Source organism: Euphorbia lathyris, chromosome 6, assembly GCF_963576675.1.
Source record: "Euphorbia lathyris chromosome 6, ddEupLath1.1, whole genome shotgun sequence".
Taxonomy (NCBI): Eukaryota; Viridiplantae; Streptophyta; class Magnoliopsida; order Malpighiales; family Euphorbiaceae; genus Euphorbia; species Euphorbia lathyris.
The window spans coordinates 16814764-16837196 of NC_088915.1; the positions used below are offsets into that span (position 1 = coordinate 16814764).

At 37.6% G+C, this 22433-nt stretch overlaps 2 protein-coding genes across 2 annotated transcripts; one reads left to right on the plus strand and one right to left on the minus strand.

Moving 5' to 3' along the window:
- The first annotated feature begins 289 nt into the window (after positions 1–289).
- Positions 290–4395, plus strand: LOC136231861 (Holliday junction resolvase MOC1, chloroplastic-like). Its single transcript, XM_066020833.1, has 6 exons — positions 290–821; positions 1757–1862; positions 2133–2185; positions 2320–2451; positions 2560–2632; positions 3949–4395. Exons 1-6 carry the CDS (start codon positions 402–404, stop codon positions 4044–4046), a joined length of 882 nt encoding a protein of 293 aa, XP_065876905.1. The 5' UTR covers positions 290–401; the 3' UTR covers positions 4047–4395.
- Positions 4396–10799: 6404 nt separating this feature from the next.
- Positions 10800–15121, minus strand: LOC136234203 (uncharacterized). The gene is made up of 8 exons (XM_066023992.1): positions 14906–15121; positions 14746–14813; positions 13363–13482; positions 13161–13234; positions 13002–13059; positions 12817–12918; positions 11753–11861; positions 10800–11662 (listed from the first exon to the last, which is right to left on the minus strand). The coding sequence occupies exons 1-8, from the start codon at positions 15001–15003 to the stop codon at positions 11542–11544; spliced, it is 750 nt and encodes a 249-aa protein (XP_065880064.1). The 5' UTR covers positions 15004–15121; the 3' UTR covers positions 10800–11541.
- Positions 15122–22433: the final 7312 nt, after the last annotated feature.

Consider the following 22433-nt stretch of genomic DNA (forward strand, 5'->3'; position numbering starts at 1 on the left):
TTTACATACGGTTTGCTGTTGGAAAGATTTGTTTTTCCAAAAAGCATGAGTTACCTTCTTTTGTAAAATATTGTTTTTCAGATGTAAAGTTACTAACTAACCAAACACCTAAAACTCTCATTTTAGAAGAGCATGAAAATTAACTACCAAACACTCCATAATCAACGGATTTTATTTGTGATTTCTATTAACCGTATTTAAGGAAAAATAAAAATTATATTTAGGTACAATAATCCTTGTTACCCTTGGAAGAAGGGATATGCTAAATCTTTTGATGGTTAGTCTATCCAAATTCTCCGACACAAATTACAAAGCATACCTTAACATCTGACACAATGTTCGATGCATCCCGGAGTTAAAATAAACTAGAACTTGAAAAATCACTCTTTCTACATATACTAATGGAAACCCTTGTTAGACCACAGAAACTTCAAAATCCGAATCCCCAATTCATGAATTCAATCTTCCCCAAACTCAAACTCAACTTCCTCTTAAACCCCAATTCTTCTTTCTCTAACCTAAAACCCTTGTGCGCTTCAAAACCTCTAATTTCATCTCCGACTTTCTCTACTCAAAGTTCTTCTTTAAGGGACCGTGTCAAAGTTAAGGCTACTGTGGCTGAAGCTACAAGACAGCTTAAGGAGAATTGGTTACACTCTCTTTCTTGTCCTTTTCCTGTTGATCAAACTCACATTTCTCCTTCTGATGTACCGGATTCAGTAGTGGGTAATGTGGGTTTCCGTTGGGTTATTGGTATTGACCCGGATGCTTCCGGTGCTCTTGCCGTCTTGAAAATTGACGATTCCGGCTGTTCTGCTCAGGTGAATTAGTTTATTCAGTTACTCATATTTTGAATTTCATGTGTTAAAGTTGGGCATCTTCAAATTCTTGGTGTAGTCTTCATTTATGTTAGGATTCAACAAGTCAAACCTAGATTGTGTTTGAGAGCTCAAAAAGAGGGGCGAAAGGGGAAGCAATTAGACAGGACGGGAACAAATTTATATTTGGATCAATTAATAGCTGCAATTACAACCTAGCTTCGTCAATTTATATCAGCTATCCTCTCTTGTGAAAATCATTTTCTTACTAATTAGTTACCATGGCCGAGTAGCCGAATTGCCGTTATAATAGATTCTGCATTCTTGATTAATGCATCCTAAGAAATTCGTTAGCACCCTGTTATCTTGTTATTTTGGATTGTTGTTTTCGGCTTTAATTCGAGTCTCCTTGCTCTACTTTGGACTGGTGAAGCAGATGAATTGTGACGGGCATAATAAAATGTGGTTTTCCTTATTCACTTTTTTCCAATGATTAGAGATCACAAGGTGTCCTAGGCCTATAGGATCCAAAACGAATCCTTGCTCGTTCTGTATGGCTGCCACTGGCTTGAGAAAATTTTGCACCTGGTGGGGATTTGAGCATGGGCTTCTGCATTGTCTCCACTCATGTGAATGTGATAAGGCTTTATACTGTTGTTTGGGGTTAGGTGCCAGTTTGTACTTGATTTTAGGATTTTGTTTTGGGATGGGGGCTTGAGCAAAACCAATTCACTAATGGTGCATTTTGGTACATTTGTCTCAAAGATTTCAATGTCCAATGTGGCTACTTTTAATATGAAGTCAGGAGGAAAGTAACAGTTTGGATAGTTTCTTACTATTTTATACTTTTTAGTTTGAAACATAAAGCCATGGTTGAGTCATTTGGATTAGTTTCTATTTTCAATCCAAGAAGCATGATATATTCTTTATCCTTGTAGGTATTTGATACACCTCAGTTGAAAGTTTTGGTCGGTAAAAGTACTCGAACACGATTAGATGCTAAGGCTATTGTTCATATGCTTCATGGAGTTAATGCTCCAATTGGTATGACTATGTTATCACAAACATCTAGTAATTTCAATTTGTTGACTTAAGTGTTTTGGTTCATTCTCAGACATTCTTCCGTTGATCATCTCGATTGTTGTATTGATATGAATTTAGCATTTGTCAATATTTTGAAGTATGTTACTCATGTAGGAATTAGCCTAATGCTCATGTATATTTATCCATCAGACAAGTTTTTTTTTTTTCTTATGTCTTATTTCCTTAACTTCTCTAAAATATACGTGAACGTCATGCTTTTATCAATTTCAGGAACTACTGCATACATTGAGCAATCAAACCCATATCCACAAGATGGAAAACAGGTTAGTGTCACATATAGATGGCTGATATGAAGAAGTATTCTTCTATAAACATATCTTTTTTTAAGTTTTTGCTTTACGCGAGAATAGAAGGAAACAAAGGCTGATTAAGAGTATTTTCGTGTTCTTCGATCAAGGGATGGTGGGGTGGAGGCTTTTCCTATGGATTATGGATTGGCTTATTAGTGGCTTCTGGGTTCTCTGTAGTTCCTGTAACATCTATTTCATGGAAGAATAAATTTGAACTCTCTGGAAGCAGATCTACAAAGGTTCATTTCCTTCTTATTTCATTTTCTGCAGCTTTTCTTGCATGCTATTTTAATTAACTTTAACGAGATTTATATTTTCTTTAACTGACTGATGCTGGATTTTGATAGGATGAAAGTCGAAAGCTTGCTTCAACATTATTTCCAGCCTTGAGTTCCTCGCTGCAAAGGAAAAAGGATCACGGTAATTATTGTCACTGTAACTCTGTGAAGTACCATAATTTCTCTTAGATTATATACATGTTCTTTCTAGTCCATCCAAATGCTTGCCACAATACTCATTGAAGGCCCACTAGGACGCAAGGGGGGTGTTCGAGCCTAGGCGCGCTAAAGAATGAAATTCTAAAATGACCAGAATTAACATTTAAGAAGTGATAAATTCTAAAATGCAACAAAATAATATATCGTATATCCCTGATCGTTTATTAAGACTCTAGTGTGTAACAATTACATATGCATCCAGACATCGAAATAACCTTTGTTTCAACAGTTCTTCAATAACTTTCCCTGTAACTTCTTTGTGTTTAAGTCTCATGCCTTTATCCAGTTACTTTTATCATATGCAAGTTCAAGGTCAACTGGAGAATCATGTTTAGACACATTCTTTTTTCTCCGAAATCTCAGATGTCCTTAAAAATCAATATTGAGACTTAGTTGGCATTATATGCCATAATTTTTACTTTGTCTGAACTATATTAGCATTTAGCAGTATTAATAACAAATAAAACAGCCAGAGCAATTTGAATATATAGAAGGGGTATAAGGGTGAAAAATGAGCCTATGGTTATCGGGGAGATCAAATGACCCTAATGCGAAAAACAGTGCAATTTTAGGCCCAACATTCCAGAAATAGTGCAATTTTGGGGCTCACTGACGGAATAAAAGACACGGCCCCGTTAAAGGAACACCTTTTTCACTAACGGCTCAGCAGATTGTTTCTTCTATTCCATTTGTGAGGCCCAAAATTGTACCATGTCTAGAAAGTTGAGCCTAGCATTGCACTGTTTTTTTTTTTTTAGGTTAGGGTCATATTAGATATCCCTCAATAACCATAGGCTCATTTTGACCCTTGTCCCGATATAGTATCAATGCAAGCCACTATAGCTCGTATAATTTTTTTTTTAAATACATCGGAGTTAAACGTTGTTGTCGTGTGACCGGGAGGTCACGGGTTCGAGTCTTAGGAGCGGCCTCTTGCCAAAAAAAAAATTGGCAGGGGAAGGCTTGCCCCAGTACACCCTTGTGGTGGGACCCTTCCCCGGACCCTCGCTTAGCGGGGACGCGTAGTGCACCGGGCTGCCCTTTTTTACATCGGAGTTAGAATATGAAGACATCTCATCTACACTTGGTAGGGATGTTGTACAATTGAGTTTCAATTTTTCTCAGAACATACAAAATGTGCTTGGAAATATAAGTATTACTAGTATCAGCTCTATCCTCGACTTAAGGATCAACGAGGTTTTATTTGTTTGTTTCATGTTTATATTTTGATAATTGCAGGACGAGCTGAGGCTTTACTTATAGCTGCATACGGCAAAGACCTGACATTGAAATCAGACTTGTCAGACTCGTCATCCATGTTAGAGGAGTTCCCCTGACTTTGGCAGATTGCCTGGGAACTCTAATACAGGGCAGTTAGGAGAATGGATGGCAGCAGATCAATTATTTTAGGGTACCCCCCTTACCGTACACTGGTAGGGTTTCCCGAACCCTATATAATAGGATTTGGGATAGGAACAGTTTTAAGGTGACTGTTATCTTCCATTCATATATGTATCATTTTTTGTATTTAACCCATTATTTGAATGTGATTGTTGAATTGTATTTGAGGTAGTCAAATTACAAAGAGTAAACCGGTTAGCTAAGGAAAATGTAATTGCAAAACCATATTAGAAGAAAACTCTGTTTACATCCATCTTCAATTGATTTCATTTTCTTGTGTTTTTTTACTGCAGAATTAGGGCATATCTTTGTCAGTTTTGTTTATAATTGTTTGCCTTGTAAGTTAGGGATGGATTTTAGCAGGCCTTTTACGGGTTTGGTTGTCGGGTTGCTCCAAATGGGTTTGGAAAATGGGTCAAGCTCCTGGGTGAGGTTTGATCCATCATTGAAGCCTTTGAATTGGTAGCAAGAGGACCAGGTAAGAAGGAGAGAAATGAGGAGAGATCATTAAGGCCAAGACAAGATTAGTATTTGCTGGAAATTAGGATCTCAACCAACAACAACCAAAAAATATATATATATATAAGGATGTAAAGAAGCAGAGGAACGAAATCATCAACAATCTTGTCTTAGATTATGATTAACCAGATCTTCCTTGCAAAGGGAGTCCCTTGAAAAAGTATACTTTTACTGTTAAATTGTTATAACCATTATTCTTTCAGGTCAGAATTGATTTGAGTATTGGAGAGTCCCTCGTCGGAATCCGATAATACTTTGTCTTGCAGGAATGTTGGAGTGCTGAACCGGATCTTCTAGGAAGACTATTGTATCTTATGGTGATTTTTTTCACCTACATTATCATTGATGCGGTGAACACGACACCTGACATTGAAGTTGTTACTATCGCATCAACAAAACAACTCCTTTGTCCTCCCTTCAACATCCCAAGTCCCTCCTACCATTGCAGAGACATTTTATGTTCCTCCTACTAGTGAGACATATGAGCAAGTTTTAAGCGAGTTATAGAAGTCTAAAGCTTAGATGACTCGAGTGCCTTCGTGAAATTCCTCCCAAGATGACCTTTCGACATGGTGGAACTAAAAACATTGACTGCACTGTTGTTCTAACCACTTTGGTTGGCACCAAAACTGGAAATCTCTTTCATACTCCAGTTGGAGAGACAATGACATTCGGAATCCACGACGTGCATAAGAGACTATTTGCCACGGGGAGGGTTTTCCTTAACTATATCCACGAATTATGTCTTTCGTAATGCAAGTACTGAGAGAGCAACTCATACTGGAACTTTCTCAATGATAATGGTTTATCTCACTTTTATCGAGCCCACCAATAGCCAAATCTTTGGGAAATTGGATACATGCCCCCACTAATATCTTGGATATGAATACATAGTCTAGCGTTGTAAAAGGGGGTCGAAACCCAGTTTAGAGAAGGGCAATACTTTGTACAAGCAATTAGATATATGCCAGAGGAATATGGAGTCCATACGCACAAACCTCTAATTGTAAGGTTAGATTTTCCTTTCTTCCAACATATACTGAGACGATTGAAGCTGTTACTAGCGCATCGATAAACTAACATCTTTGTCCTCCCATCAACATCCTAAGTCCCTCCTACCACTACAGTGACATCCTATGTTCCTTCTACTAGTGAGACAAATGAGCAACTTTTAAGCAGAATTGCAGAAGTCTTAAGCCTAGAGGACTTGAGTGTCTTTGCGGACTTCCTCTCTAAGATGACATTTTGACACATTGGAACTAAAAACACCGGTTGCACTATCGCCCCAACCACTTCGATTGGCACCTAAACTGAAGATCTTTTTTGCACTCTAGTTGGAGAGAAGGTGACATTTGAAATCCACGACGTCCACATGAGGCCATTTGTCACGTCGAGCCACACCCCCGAAGGATAATTTTTCGTTAACTATATACACGAATTATGTCTTTCATCATGTAGGTACATGGAGCCTGACTCAGGCTGGAACCTTATCTATAGTGACGGTTCATCCCACCTTTATTGAGGTCGTTGCCACAACAAGGGGCATCAACCCAATTTAGAGAAGGATCGTGTACAAGCGGTCAAAACGTGCCAAAGGAATATGGAGTTTGTACGCACCAACCTTTATTTTTATGTTTAGATTCTTCTTTTTGGTAACATATACTGAGACAACTATTAGCATTTGAAGAAAGGTGACATTCGGAATCCACGATGTGCACATGAGACTATTTGTCACGCCGAGCAACACTCATAAGGGAGAGTTTTCCTTATCTATATCCACGAATTATGTCTTTCCTAGTGCAGGTACAAAGAGTGCGACTCAGATTGGAACCTTTTCAACGATGACGGTTCAACCTAACTTTATCGAGGCCGCTAGCGATCGAATCCTTAGGTAATATTTGAGGATGACATGTGGAATGCCATAGGAGAACCTCAATCGAGATCTATAGTTGGATATCCTAGAGGAAGCCTACGTAGTCCTTAGAGAGGTTCAAGATGCGGCCAAAGGAATGCCCAGGAGTCGAACATCGGACGTTTGGACAAAGACCCTTAGGGGGATGGTCTAGACTCTATGTGGACTAGGGGCTACAATCCGGATGAGTGCTTAAAGGATGCATAATCACTATACCGGGTACTAAAAGAATACTGGTGTTAACATGATCCAAGAAAGACAAACCGTGTGGTGAATTCCCATTGGAACAATGTGATCCACTAAAGAAAGCATGACACATGTGAACTCTGATAAGGATCTAACAACCTATAAAAATAGAGTTTAAGTGAATCTTTCAGGTATGCTCAAAACATTGCCTCCATTTCTTTATCACTTTTTTTAGAGTGGTATTAACTTAAACATCAAAGTGCTTACATCGGGCAGCTGACAACTATTTTATTTTTTGCAGGAATCCATTAGATTGAAGAGGAATGACTTTGAGATCCATTCATCACAATTTTCAAAATCTATCATTTGGTGCAGTGAACATGGAGCTGAGGCTTTCTGATGAGTTCATTAGCTCTAGTGACGGACACCATTGATGTTGATTCTGGAAACAATTACTATCGAGAACATCGCATATTATGATATTTTTTACGCTTCCACCTCAGGCCAGATCCACAGAGTCTATCAAGGCATTTCTTCAGAGGGTTCATAAAGACATGATACCAGAGACACTAACACATTTTCTACCGTTATGGCTAAGATGGCCAACCAACCCTAGAAAGTGAGATCATTAGGATTCTAATCAGAACCTAAAAATATGTGGGTTGATGTCAAAACTTTAGCAAGCGGAACTATAATGGGTTTAGGTTTGAACCCAAAAATTTTATTCCCAAACATGCGTGGGGATATAAGAACAAGCCTCGGGTAGAGCAAAATACTAGTGGCGGTGAGGAGTTGATATTAATGCTCTATTTTTGTTGGTGGGGGAGGGAAAAATAACCACCTAAACTCCAACGGCATCAGAAATGGTCATCGTAACTACCAAACCAACCAGTAGCTCAATGCTTTGGACCCAAAGAGGAGAAGCATATATTGGAAATCTACTTCAGAGGTCCAATCGATGAACCCATATATGTGCCATCCATTCGATGGCCTCCAAATGGGTTAATTTGTAACTCACCTATCATATATTATCCTCTGTTTCCTCCATTCTACCAATATGCATGATGCAGATCTAGCAAAGATGTGGATCTGGGTCAGGATGTGGACTTTGTTCTGGATATAGATCTAGATGTGGATTCGTACTAAGATGTGGGCCTGAACCAAGATGCATACATGGCTCAGAAAGGAGATCATGAGCACATGAGAGATGTAAAGCAGAGGAGAGATCCAGAGCATATGAGAGATATGGAGCAAAAAACAGATCTGGAGTAGGATAAAGGTCGAGAGTTAAAAAAGAGATTGGAGGCTCTCAAGGTATAATTGCATCTAGGGTAACAACTCCATCCGCAGGAGAGAGAGCATCTAAAGGTACCACCAAGCTAGTCACCCAATATACTTAGATCCAAGCAGTTAGAGAGGGATCTGATAAGGATGTGGTGACAAAGTTGGGGAGATACGATGCGGTTGTAGATCACCTTTTATTGATGAGCCAGGACTCATCGTTCGCCACTGATATCATTAATTGGACAAGAGACCGAAAGTTCAAGCCTCCATGCTTGCCAAAATACGAATGAGATATAGACCCCACTGTCAATGTCAGAAACTAAAAGGAGCTGATGGACATGTGTGGGGCGAATGAAGCTTTCCTATGCCAAATCTTCTCAACTATATTAATAGAGGCGGCCTCGTACTGGTTCCAAACCTTAGATATAGGATCCACCAATAGCCGGGCACGATTGAAGAGGGAGTTTTGCACCAAGGTTGTAGCCTCCATTCCACCATGCATAACATGTAGAGCCTTGTACAACCTTCGCTAGAGATCTGATGAGCCCCTAAGAGACAATGTAGACAAGTTCAACAAAATGCATTTTAACATTAAAAAGGTCGATTTCATAATAGCCTTGGAGTTTATGACCCAGAACACAATGTGTGATAGACTGAGGGGGGAGTTGGTATTGAGAACACCTTCAGAACTGACATTACTGGTAGAGAGAGCCAAAATGTTTGTTGAACTAGATGATATCGAGGCAGATGAGAGATATATAAGAAAGAGCATTGAGGAGGAGTGAAATCATAATTCCTATGGTGAATCCACAAAGAGATCCAACAAGAAGACTGAGAAAGATCGGCAATCCATTTAGTCCCCGTTGAATGCAACAAAAAAAGATGTTTTGTTATGGATTGAAAAAAAGTGAAAGCAATTGAGACATCAAGTACCTCACCCAGAAGACAAGAGAGCAGTATGGTAAGAACTCTAAGGCCTATTGTCGTTTCCACATGGCAAACGACCATGACACAAGTAACTGAATAGAACTAGACGAAGATATTGAAATATTAATTTATAAAGGGAAGTTGAATCATTTTGTTAAGAAGGCCGACCAATGAGAGGGATCAGAGAGGATATGGACTAACGACGTGCTCAATTAATCATTTTCCTCCTCCAACCATTTATCCAATCCTCATGCAGATGCATTGGTTCTTAAGGAAGTGATTCAAGGATATCAGGCCAGACAGATACTTGTGGACACTGAAAGTTTAGTGAATGTAATCATGCCAGTTGCATTTAGCAAATTGCAGGTGGATCCATGCATAATCGAGCTTGTGCATATACCATCCATATGCCTTACCGTACATTCAGCTTCAGTGAGCGATCGAGTGGTCATAGAGTGTCATTTTAGCGAGGATGGTGCGGCTTGGAAGGGAGATTGCGAGTTTACCTAATTGATAAGCCCATGGCCTACAATGTCATAATGTGAAGGCCATTTTTTCTAATCAGAGGCGACAATTTCTGTACAACATTTGGCCTTACAGATCCTCACAGAAAGGAACCATCCTAGTAAAAGGCAATCAAAAGATGGGACAAGAAGCATACATGACATCCTTGTAAGAAGCAACAATTGGGAAGACACTAACACAGAAGCTGAGAACAAAGAGGAATTGTTGATTATGGCTTTTGACAGATAGATGGAACTAGCAACAAAACGGACAACAAGAAGAAAGAAACGTAACCAAGAAGTGGTTAATAGCCAGATATGAAAAAACGCATAAATGCTCATATCAGCAAGATAGACAAAGTACCTAAGGAGATGAGAGGAAATGGTCTTATGTTAAATGTGGAACGGAAAGCAAAAGAAGAGTCCAATCGAGCCCAACCAACAAGGAATGTGAGCTCTTGACTTTTATTTGATAGATGTTTGTTATGCTAAAATGAAGGAGATTACGTCCCAAAGCAAAAATTACCTAATGAAATCTTAGTGAGAGTTTTCAAATGTTACTTAATATTGCTTCTACTTCTGTTGAATAAGCTAATTATAAGATGAATTGTCAGGTTTTCTAAGTAGCATGGAAGGTCTCTATAACTTCAAAATTCTAAAAAAATACTTAAGAATTAAAATGAAACTCTGAAATTGGTGTGAACAGAGCAAGGAGCCTTTGTAAAATTTTCTCGTTAGTCGAAAGAATTAGTGTGGATCCGAACAGCCATATCTGGACATCCCAAAGATTGGATAACAGGAAATCCAAAAGGGAATAACAACATCGACGCATAATAATATGTGGCTCATTGTGGGGGAAACCAATCAAAAGGATGAGATGATGTTGTTCACAACATTGAAAAGTCTGCATGTTGAGATGCATCAGACATGTGTGGCACCAAAGAGTATAACATGTTGGAGAAAAACCCCGTATGTCATGAACATGGTGAGAATAACTTTTACAACAAAGTAATTAAGGCATATCGAGTCTATAGACTTAAAAAAAATATTGTCAAACTTCGAATGAGGAAACCCCATCAGTTAGACAAAATGCAATAAGGACTGATATAAGAAGTCTAGCGAAAATGCGACCAAGTATAAAGAGGCCAGATAGGCCGGCCATTGAAACGTATATTTAAGGAAAATGAGCATGAAGAAATGTGCTAAAATGAAGAATTGTTCAGACATTACTTAGGAAAAATAAAGTTTCTCAGAATTAATCGATCATGCTTTGTAATAAAACCCTTGCTAAAAAGGGAAGAAAAGGAAGCAAAAACCTAAGTGGTTATATCAAAGCCATCGTTCTTAGGAACGATTGTAGAAGTCGAGGAACTTATTACATTAGTATTAACGAGCTCATCTAATAGCAAATGAAATAATGAGTTTAGAAATATCAAATTTAGATGTTTAATACATAAATGTTTTAGTTCATCAATGATCTCAAACTCTTAAACTTTAACAAATTCTAACTCTCCATCACCCAAGAAATACCATTATAAAAAAAAGTCGAACCAAGCTTGCTCACTAGCCTGTTCATGGATATTATAATCGAGCTTGTTCATAAGCTTCTTTACGAACCTATAATCGAATCTACTCACGAGCTTTCGAACTGAGTTTCGACGTGCTCAAGCTCGGGTTGTTTACGAATCGAGCTTCAAAATCGTGCTAAAGCTCAGTTCTTTTATAAATCGAGCAGAACATGATTGAGTTTTTATCGAGCCGAACGCCAAGCCGCTCTTGGCTCATTTACAGTCCTACCGATAATCAATATCATACCATTAACAATGGCACTAGCCCTTGGAAAAATTGAATAGGACATCATAATATTTGGGACAAATTGAGGTTGAGTGACCAGTTTGAGACATACCGATGATGCATTTAACCCGAAGTATTACCAATGGAGTTGTTAGTAAGAACTCACATTGCTATGGCTGCTTTCTTCTCTCCATTAATTTAAGTTCTGAAATTACATGTAACAAAATCAGCAGCAAAACTGTGCTCTAGCTTCTATAATTCTCTTTCACCATTGAAGTTCCGTATTAAAACGCGTTTTTTATGTTATTATTCAAGGATAATCTCATAAATTACTCCTTCAAGATTTCCCACCACAGCTCGGCTCCCGATTACTTCGACCATCTTCATCCCATGCTCAGCAGCTTCTTTCATAATCAATGAATCCATCCTGCACATAAAACAAAGAAAATGAAGACAATGTTAAATGTTATATCAGAAGAAGACAATAGCAACAATAGTACAGAATCATGTTACTCACATCTTTGCTCGAGATACGTAGCCTAGAATGAATTTACAGCGTCCTCCCCTAACGCGAAGAAGCTGTTCCACAGTATCAAAAAGCGGGGGAACGCTCGACTGCTGAAAGCTTACATGTCGTCAAGGAAGTTCCGTTTTTTCTTTTCCCCAATCACATATATATCAAGAAATGAATGTCGAACTATTTGAATACTATAATGGTGCATCATGACACATTACAAAGCAATGAGCAAGTAAAAAGCATTCAGAACTCGTAACTGGGGAAGCATGCAAGTATAAAATACTGTGCACAGATATGAATATACGAATCGAGAAATCATGTTACTTGTAAATAAGAATATTCTGACTCAAACCATGCTTTGCTCTGCATTTTAACACAGAAACCCTGCTAGATGTCTTTCGGCTGATGTTTGCTAATAACAAGATGCTCTTGAGATACTTGTACATATAGCTTCGATTCGATAGACACAAGCGCTACAATTTTCTTAGCAATCTACTCATCGGAATAATTAAGAGACAACCATTTTGTTAGCTTCTCTTTGGTTTCCACTTCTGGGGATATCAGACAAATGCTTTTGGAATCTAACATCCTAGACTTCTATCTCTTATTTATCTATTAGGAACAAAAAGTGAAATAACTAGTGGTCAAATTCCATGGATCTAGGATTCATTGACAGGGGTGTTTCAATTGCCTATCGGTGCTTAATTGAAATTTTTTTCGGTGTCTTTACCCTAAAAAATTAAAGCTCAATACACAAGTTCAATGGAGTTTTCTAGCAACCAGTAGGTGCTAAAGCCCCCTCCCGACCCCCCTTAGATCCGTCCCTGAGTAAATGGCAATTATCATGTGCTCGTTTCGAGTCCTAAGGTTTGTCAAACTTTCATGAAATGGGTTTTTTGGGATGATTGTAGGCATTGCATGATCTAGGACAAAAAATATGGTTCAAAGAAACTGTTAATCGATAACATATTCCTTACTTCCCCTATAGAAAACGCCTAAACAAAAGTTGCATAATACCTTCAAATAAAAACGCTAAATGAAAATAAGAGCAATGATCAGGATATAAATGTCGGCTCCAAGAATCAGATCAAAACCTCCAGAATATCTTTCTAGGATCTTGTTTAGGTGATCAGAATTTCCCCATTCTAGCTTCTCAGCTGCTAATTCTGCAGGTAAGAAGCCAAAAAACAAACTATGAGCTAATCTCATCAAGAATATAAGTACGTAACTTAGAATTGAATTCCCTCACCAGCACAACAGTCGGGGCTCACAGAAGGAGCATGAATCTCTATATTTTTATTTAGAATCTGAAAAAAGGAATTAATGATATAAATCATCACAATAACAGGAAATTCACGACAGGACTATAATCTTTGTTTTAAGATAGAAAGTAATCTTGCAACCTTGCCTTCAACACTTCATCATTGTGGTCAGTTAACAAAACTTGATGACAAAACCGGCCACAAAGTATCCCCGTAACTCCTGCATTTCAGTAAACAACAATATAGTCGCATAAAAAGGTCATCTAAAAGCTGTTTCGATAGCAAATTGCACTGAACATACACATATTTCAGAGAATTCAGGAAAAATAGGCTTAGAACACAAATCACCTATGCCGGATCCTAATTCGATAATGGAACATCCCCTTAGGATCTCAGTGTTTTTCGAGAGATAATCATTCAAAAGCATAGCACCAGGCCATACCAGTTGCCCTGTCAAATCAAAGTCAGCTGCACCAGATATGTTAGTAGACAAATTCTAATAAACCTCATTCAGCGATGATAATATTCTATTAAACACATCAATATCAGCGCATATATATGCATATTGCATAACTATGATAAACAGTACAAATTTACAGATAGAATTTCAATATTAGAAGATCAATATCACTATAAAATAATCTGAAATACCTACTCTACTCATATATCTTACCCCTATTGCTACAACATGTTCAGTTTTCGGGGTAGAGAAAAAAAAATTGTGGTTTACCCGATTTGCAACGTCAGATGTGTGATTTAAAAGTTTGCAAACTCGTGTATATGGTTTATGCAGCTTGCAGTTACAGATCTGTGAGTCAATCTGTCGATTTCAAAATATTTGAGTTTTAGTTAATTTGCAAAGTCAGACTTTATACATAGGTAATTTGCAAAAATCAGTACTTATACTTGTTCCCGAGGATTTGAACAATAAAGCATCCTCTAGCATATATCTCACTGCTAAAATGCTATTGCTACAACATCCTCAGTAATGTATACATTTAATTCAAGGATAAGTTACATATTTAGCCATGGTTATTAGGGGAGAGTGAGCGGATTTAGCCTCCATGTACAAACTAGTGCATCTTAAGCCAAGAGTTTACTAGACAGTGGAATCTCAAGCCTCGTTAACGAAAAGACGATTTTTTTCATGTGCATTTCATATTCTGGCCACCCCAACTTCCACTGTTTTGGCCACCTAATAATGCTTGAAATTGTACATCTGTCAATGAAAAAAACTTATCTTCCATTAATGAGGTTTGAAATTGCATTATCCGTTAAAAGACAGGCTTAAGAGGCTAAATCAGCTCTCCCCCCAATAACCATAAGGTTAAATTTGTAACTTATCCCTTTAATCCACAAAGAGCCTCAATTTATCCATTGTAGGTTAGGTTCCCAAACTTGGTTCCAGATAAGCTCATGGAGTTTCTTCTATTTCACTTCCATGAGAGACTAGTATCAGAAACCAAGAGCAGATGCAATCGGTTCAAACACCATTTAAAGAGACAACACGACTGAGCTGACCTAATTAGGTACATTTAGGTCATATATAACTATAACTAGAGATAGAACAATGCAAATTGTTTCATGGCATATCATCACTTAACTTAATATACAGCTAATTAATAATCCTAGAACAATAATAATCAAGCACATTACTCTAATTAATAAAAATTAGATCTAGGTTTGTTTAGTTTACTGTATTGAATCAAAAGAAAGGAGAAATTAGCTCACTAGAAGCGGATTGAAGACAGAGGAGTTGAAGAACATGAGACCCAAAAGTAAAAGTTGTCAACTGATAACTGAACATAGTGAAAAACAAGTATAATTATGAGAACATGCATACTTTAGAGACAGAAAGGAAAAGAAAAGAAAGAAATTGGTTAGATGTTACTCGTCATTGATGAAGAAAGATTCGTCTAAGCAAACTATTTCTTCCTCTTCTTCGTTCTCCGTATTCACTTTGCTGCTTAACTCATTCCCATTGATCATCTTTCTCCTTTAGCCAATTTTGTCTCTTCCGTTTGGTGGGTTGGGTTTTTCTGTTGCAGTCGCAAAGGAGAGGGGTATAGACGGAGGTTTTGCTTGTTTTGAGGTCAAGTGAGGTTAATCAAAAGGAAGTTAATTAAGCAATTATGCTTGGGAAAGTAGGGGGAAAATTATAAAACCCCGTCAAATTAGAAATGATTTATATATTTCGATCAATTATCCAATTGTATAATTTTTTCCAAAACATCATTTATTTATATATAACAACTTATAAATTTCTTACTCTTTTTTCTTTTTCTTTTGGTTTCCTTTTTTATTTACAAACTTAGCATTCCATTTTTAATCATGTAGTACTTCAAAATTTGCCCAGGATAATGCAAAGTAAAATCTTTCTTCTTACTCATTTCAACTTTAGTATTTTATACGTTTTGCTCAAGATAATACTTCCTCAATATGATTTTACTTTACATTTTCCGCAAACTATGAAGTCTGAACAAAACTCAAAGAGAAATATATATATATATAATTGTATGTGTCGTATATATAATTCAAAACAATAAATCAATTCGAGATGTTATCTCAAATAAATAAAATTAATCCAAAATAACACGAAAATATTATTTGAGTGTATAATATACTTAAAATACTCTTTTTTTTACAATTGAAACGAAATCTTATTAAGAATCAAAAGCAAGAGCAGCACATACACATGAGGGAGGCTCTAAAAGCCAAATCTTCTTATCAGTGACAGTTGTAACTGCACGGGCTAAAGAATGAGCAGTACAATTTGTTGTTTTACGAATAAATGAAATAGACACATTAGCAATATACTTGATTAGGTGTTTGCAGTCTTCAATAATGAGGTCGAGAGTCGAATTGCCACTAGTTTCTCGCTGAATAGCATACACTAGTAGTTAAGAATCTGATTCAATTAATACGTTCTACTTGCTGGACTCTTTTAGCCAACTCAATGCCTCCCGACATGAGATCGTCTCAACCAGAAATGGGTCCAGATTACAATGAATGACTCCATTACCCGCAGCCTGGAAGTCCCCGACGCTGTCCCGCAACACAAACCCATACCCTGCGATCCCCAAACTAGAAAATACAGCGCCATCGATGTTTAATTTAGACATACCAGGAGGAGGCTTGCTTCATTTCTGACCAGTTACCGGCGTCAGATTTCTGACTCCATTCCGCCTTGTTTGAGCAGCTTTCCAACTCGTGAAGAATTGCATAGCAGAAGAGAAGAGAGTTGTCGGCGTCATTACCTGTTGGGTCCATACCTGGTTATTCCGATTAAGCCATAGAAACCAGCAACAAATCGTTGCACTGTCAGCTTCATCCGAATGGTGTTCTAGCAGTTCCGCCCAGAAATTTTGAAACATTGAACATCTATCTCCAAGTGCAGAAAGACGGGTCAGGCCCATAGATGTCGGGCATATCGGCAGGAAATTAGAGCGTGGAAACCGTCTTCCTCCGCTTCCTCACACATCGGACATGTATTGTTAAGAGCCCAAACAGACCCTCAATTCACTTCATTTGCTTCCGCAGTTAGCCTAGTCCCAAATTGATCATTCCATAGACGTCAGTATGAGCTTTTGACACAAAACCTTCCTCGTTTTCCCCATAACCATTCCCACGAGTCCGAGACTGAACGCATACACAGTGGAATAGTCCGAATAAGGTTTGCATCTCTGTCTACAAAAGTACCACTTATTAGCTCTTCATCCCATTCACCTGAATCCCGCCGGAGGCTTTCTACTGTTGCACTGTCAAGATCCGGGAGGTGAGTAGTGACAACAAAAGGATTTATAGGATACGGAAGCCATGGGTCTTCCCAAATGTTAATTGATTCACCTGTACCAATAACTCGCCTTGCACCGGAGATTATCAGTGGTTGTTCAGCATGAATACTTCTCCATATAAAGCTAGGCTTATTACCCAATTTCGCTTCCAGGAAAGAAGAGGACGGATAATATTTAGCTTTAAAAACTCGCGCTAGTAGTGATTCTGGGTTGGTTAATAGCCTCCAGCCTTATTTAGCTAACAGTGTTATGTTAAAGAGATGTAGCTTTCGAAACCCCATCCTTCCATCACGCTTCGGAATACACAGCTTTTCCCATGATTTCCAGTGAAGACCTCTTCCATCTATATTAGTCGATCCCCACCAGAAAGAATTCATCATCCTTTCCAAGTCTGAACATAGTAACTGAGGCAGGAGGAAAAGACTCATGGCATATATTGGTAGAGCTTGAATAATAGATTTCAGCAGCACTTCTTTACTAGCCCGAGATAGTAACTTTGATTTCCAGCTAGTGACCATTGCTTTAACTCTGTCTATTATGTATTGAAAAAATTGTGATTTGTTTCTTCCTATCAAAGCCGGGAGTCCCAGATATTTTTCCGTACCCAACCCTAGTGGTATCCCAAAGAGAGTGCTCAAGGTAGAACGTATGTCAGCGCTGCAATTTCTGCTGAAAGATATTGATGATTTGGAGAAATTCACTTTCTGCCCCGAGGCAGCTTCATACTGAAGTAAACATTGTTGAACCACTAAACTCTCCTCACATGATGCCTTAAAGAACAAATAACTGTCATCTGCAAAGAAGAGGTGGGATATTGGGGGAGCCGACCTGACTATACTACATCCATTAATCAGCCCTTGAGTTTCTAGAGCTTGCAGTGATGCTGATAAACCCTCTGCACAAATCAAAAAGAGATACGAGGAGATTGGATCCCCCTGTCGGAAGCCTCGTTGTGGGATGATAGGACCAATTGAGTGATCATTATGAATAACATTGTATTTTACCTTGGTAACACATTGCATAACTAGAGAAATCCACCTGTCATCAAAACCCAACTTCTGCATCATCTGACTCAAGAAGGTCCATTCAACCCGATCATATGCCTTGGCCATATCAAGTTTGAGAGAAACATACCCTTGCCGACCGCGAGTCTTATGTTCAAGAAAATGGTTCACTTCAAATGCTAACATAACATTGTCTATGATTAGCCGACCCGGAATAAAAGCACTCTGTGTTGGAGAGATAATTAGCTCAAGTACCTTCTTTAATCTGTTTGGTACTGTCTTAGCCAGGATCTTGTATACCATATTACATAATGCAATTGGTCGAAGATCAGACACTTTTTAAGGCACTGTCTTTTTTGGTATCAGCACAATGTTTGTTTCATGGAAATTATCTGGAAATACCCCTTCATTCAGCCACTATATACACGACTGAACCACATCCGGACCAACTAAGCCCCAATAATGTTGATAGAAGCATGGATTAAAGCTGTCAGGCCTTGGGCTTTTATCAGGATGCATTGAGAAGACAACCTTTTTTATTTCTTCCTCAGTGAATGGTTGAAGCAGTTCTACATTTATCTCAAGCGAGATTTTGGCATAGACATGATCAAGAATAGGAGAAGATTGACAACCAGATGAGGAGAAAATATCAGTAAAATAACCCGATATAAGGGATGGTAGCCCGGATTGCCAGTCGACCTAATTTCCCACTTCATCTTCTAGTTTGTGGATTACATTCTTTTTCCTCCTATTATTCGCAGCTGAGTGAAAGAACTTGGAATTTAGATCCCTATAACTGAGCCAGAGAGCCTTGCTTCTTTGTTTCCAGTAAGTTTCTTGTTGAAGGAGGAGCTCATCAAGCCGATTCCGTGCTGTTTGACAAGCTTCAGGGCTTGTGCATCTGTTTTCATTTTGAGCCTTTTAATTTCTGCCCTGCAGCCACGAACCTCTCTCTTAAATCTGTTTCTGATGTTATTTCCCCATGTTTCAAGAATTTCTCCACATCTCTGCTATTTACACAAAAGGCCCCCGTGTGCTGAGTTCCGCCAAGCCGTGGTGATCTGATCAGTACAATCTGCCTCTTGTATACACGCATTTTCAAAGTGAAAGCGACGGATCATGGAGACTAAAGCACTATTTAAGGTTAAGGACAATAATGTATGATCACTGCATTGGGCATCTTTATTACTAACAGAAGCCGAGCTAAAGATAGAGAACCAACTGACATTCGCTAATGCACGGTCTAGTTTTTCTTCGATAGGGTGTACTGAGTTGCGTCCCCTCTCACAGGTGAACAGATAACCCTTCATACTTACTTCAGACAAACCACAGTCTGAGACAGCTTCACTGAAACCCCTGAGTAGAGTTGGGGGGTGCCTGTTCCCTCCACGTTTTTTTGAATGAGAGATCATGTCGTTGAAATCCCCAATGATAACCCATGGATCAGAATCATTAGCCCTGAGGCTTCTAAGAAGTTGCCAAGAATTTTCACGGTGAATTCTCTCAGGGTAGCCATAAAAATCGGTTAATCGATACTCCGACAAACCTAGTAAAGTGACGCTGAAGTCAATGAAGTTAGAAGAATAACCCAATGCAGTGTATATATGATATATGTAAAATTAAATTATATTTTAATTTGATAAGTACATTTACACGTATGTTATATACGTAATCTCAAATTAAAACAAATCCAGACTCTAAATCCTAAATCCCAAAAAATGCACGAGCACTCAATTTGTATCGACAATTTGAAATAAAATGAATAGCAAACATATGATATCATGAGAGTACTGATTTATCATGCGAGGTAGGGTGAGATCACGTCTCTTCCCTACACATAACCGGAAAATGAACCTAAATCTCTCCATGGACCACTCTTACCAAAATTAAGTCATGTAGAGTCAATATGAATAAACAAGGCGTCCAATCATGCACGCATACACATTTTAAAGAGATGATTGGATGCGGCTTGAAACGAGCGCGACACACACCCCGTGGGCGACATGACGTTTGATCCTAAACAACCACCTACAACTAACAATGTTTCTACTAGAGGGACGTGGTACCAAACACGAGGTGTTATTATCAAGAAGGACATTGATTTCTTGAGACATAGCATGTCTCCATTAATTGAGTATGATAACAACCCAAATTATTCTTGAATAAGGAATAAGGGAAAATTAATAGAAATAATGGCAAACCATTATTCCTTCTAAAAGAGATATTTATGCATGATTAATGTGCAATTAATGATAATTAATGCAGGGACGAATATGCAAATAATGAGGAAAAGGAAGGAGTCTCTAGCATTATGCCACGCCACGTGGACCATGGCGAGATACGCCATAACGAGATACGCCCGATGAGAGCGAGTAGCGGAGACCCGACATAGCTCTCAATGAGAGCGTACATACGCCTTGACGGATCAAAGAATACGAAAAGGCGCCTTTATTACCATCCATGAATGGGAATAAATACAATTAAATGGCAATTAATAGCCATTAAAGGGGAATAAAGACTTGACTGTTCGAATACCTCAACTCTGAGGGGTTCAATGCTAAATATTAGGGTTAATGGAGAATTGATAGCAATTAAAGACGAGTAATGACACGACTCTTCACCCGCTTCCCCATTAATGCTGAAGGTTACAAAAACCTATATAAATACCCCAGCTTCCTAGGATCAAAGGTACACTTACGGATTCTCTACTTTTGTGCTTACAGTTTATTCTCAGAAATATTACTGACTTTGGCATCGGAGTGTCCCCGGCCGATCCCAACGGCGCCTCACAGGGAAGTGCTCCGATCAAGGATTTTTCCACAAGTTATCAATTGGTGCGGTGAGCGTGGATCTCTAACAAACAGAAGATCACAAAATCTTGATTGTATAGAGTTTCACAAAGAACAAAACAATGGAGTCAACAGAATAGAAATCACAATCTCAAACTTTGGCTCAATCAGTACAATAAATCTATCCAAAGATACAGTTCTCCATATATTGGTGGGAAAGAGTTTTCTACATTAAATCTGGAATTTTATGATGAAAAAGATAAGTTTCCTCCCCTTTCTTATTCCATTTTTAATTAAAGAAAATTGAGATCCCTCACTTTTATAAAGTGCTATGAATATCATTACATGTTATTATGATAAATCTAATAAACTGTGAAAGATGAAGTCATAGACACAAATCTTTCATTAAATCTTGCATGCTTACTATGCCCTCATATTTTTATGCATGACAAGTGTAATATGATATTATCATTGAATTAATACAAACGCATGTATAAGACCCGTAATCTTGGGATTTACAAAAAAAATCATCCATTCAATGTGATTTTGTCATTTGATATTAAAATATCATAAAAGGGCTCATGTAATTACAAATGATTTAGATCTGGTCGGTCTTTTGGATGAACATGCATATAACTATTAGAAGAAATTACAAAAAAATCATATTTGGTTTTTCCTTGTACAATTCACCATCTATATATGGCTTTTCTCCTATATAGTACTTTTAATATCATAAATTTATATTTTTGAATATTGTTTTGTCAAACAGTTATTTCATTCCCTTTTTTACAAGGATGTGTCTATTCATATAAAAACTGTTTATTTGACATTGTTAGAATTTCTGTTACCAACACAAGAGACTTGAAAATATTGAGTCTATTTGTAATTATCCTGTAATTGTCCCTAACTATTAAGACCATTATGGGCTGATACCAAATTGGATAAACAAAACTTTCATGTCCTGAGCTAACTACAAAATAGTGCAAGTGTCGGTTTCGAATCAGAACATTAATTTATGCAAAATTCTTAGGATATATATGAGAATTCCTTAAAGATTGGAGGATTGTATATGAAGGTATGTGAGAGTGGATTTTGAGTAATTTTCCTTACACTCCAAATTGGAGGAGAATCATGGTACATGTATTTTTCTTCCAAAATTACCCTTTCTCTTTTATTTTATTCGTACAAATAAAATGATATAAGAGTAATTTTATATATAACTATATTATTAAATCATCACTTACTTTTCTTTAATTACACCTCATTCAAATGAGGCTTTAATGATCTCTGAATGTCATTAATGTATGGATGCACAATATTAATTGCAAGTAAATAGCAACTATGTAAGATATCTTACCCAATATAGAATGTCATAACTTTTATGACGTTTAAAATAAATATGTTATCTTGGATATTAATGCGCATTGAAATACAAAAGGACATTATTCTTAAACCATTCTCATTATGGTTATTTATTAAGAATTCATTATGATATTCATGTGCAGTATCAATCTTTATAGTTATGATCGTTATACGTGATATTATTATTAAAACAAGCACGATTAAAATTCTATTATGAATTTGTTTGACATATAATATTTACTCGGTTTTATCCTTTGACTAAGTTCATTCTAGAGTCAGGGACCAACGTGAAGGAATTATTAAGTTGATTCCAAGATGAACTAAAAATTCCATAAAGAGACATTGCATCGTACATGATATTTGCCAACAAAGGTCAATGTAAATAGTCTTTCACTATGAAGTCAGTTCCATGGATCAAGCCATTGATCCCCAAGGTAAGTGAATATAGCTTTTATGCCTTACCACAATCT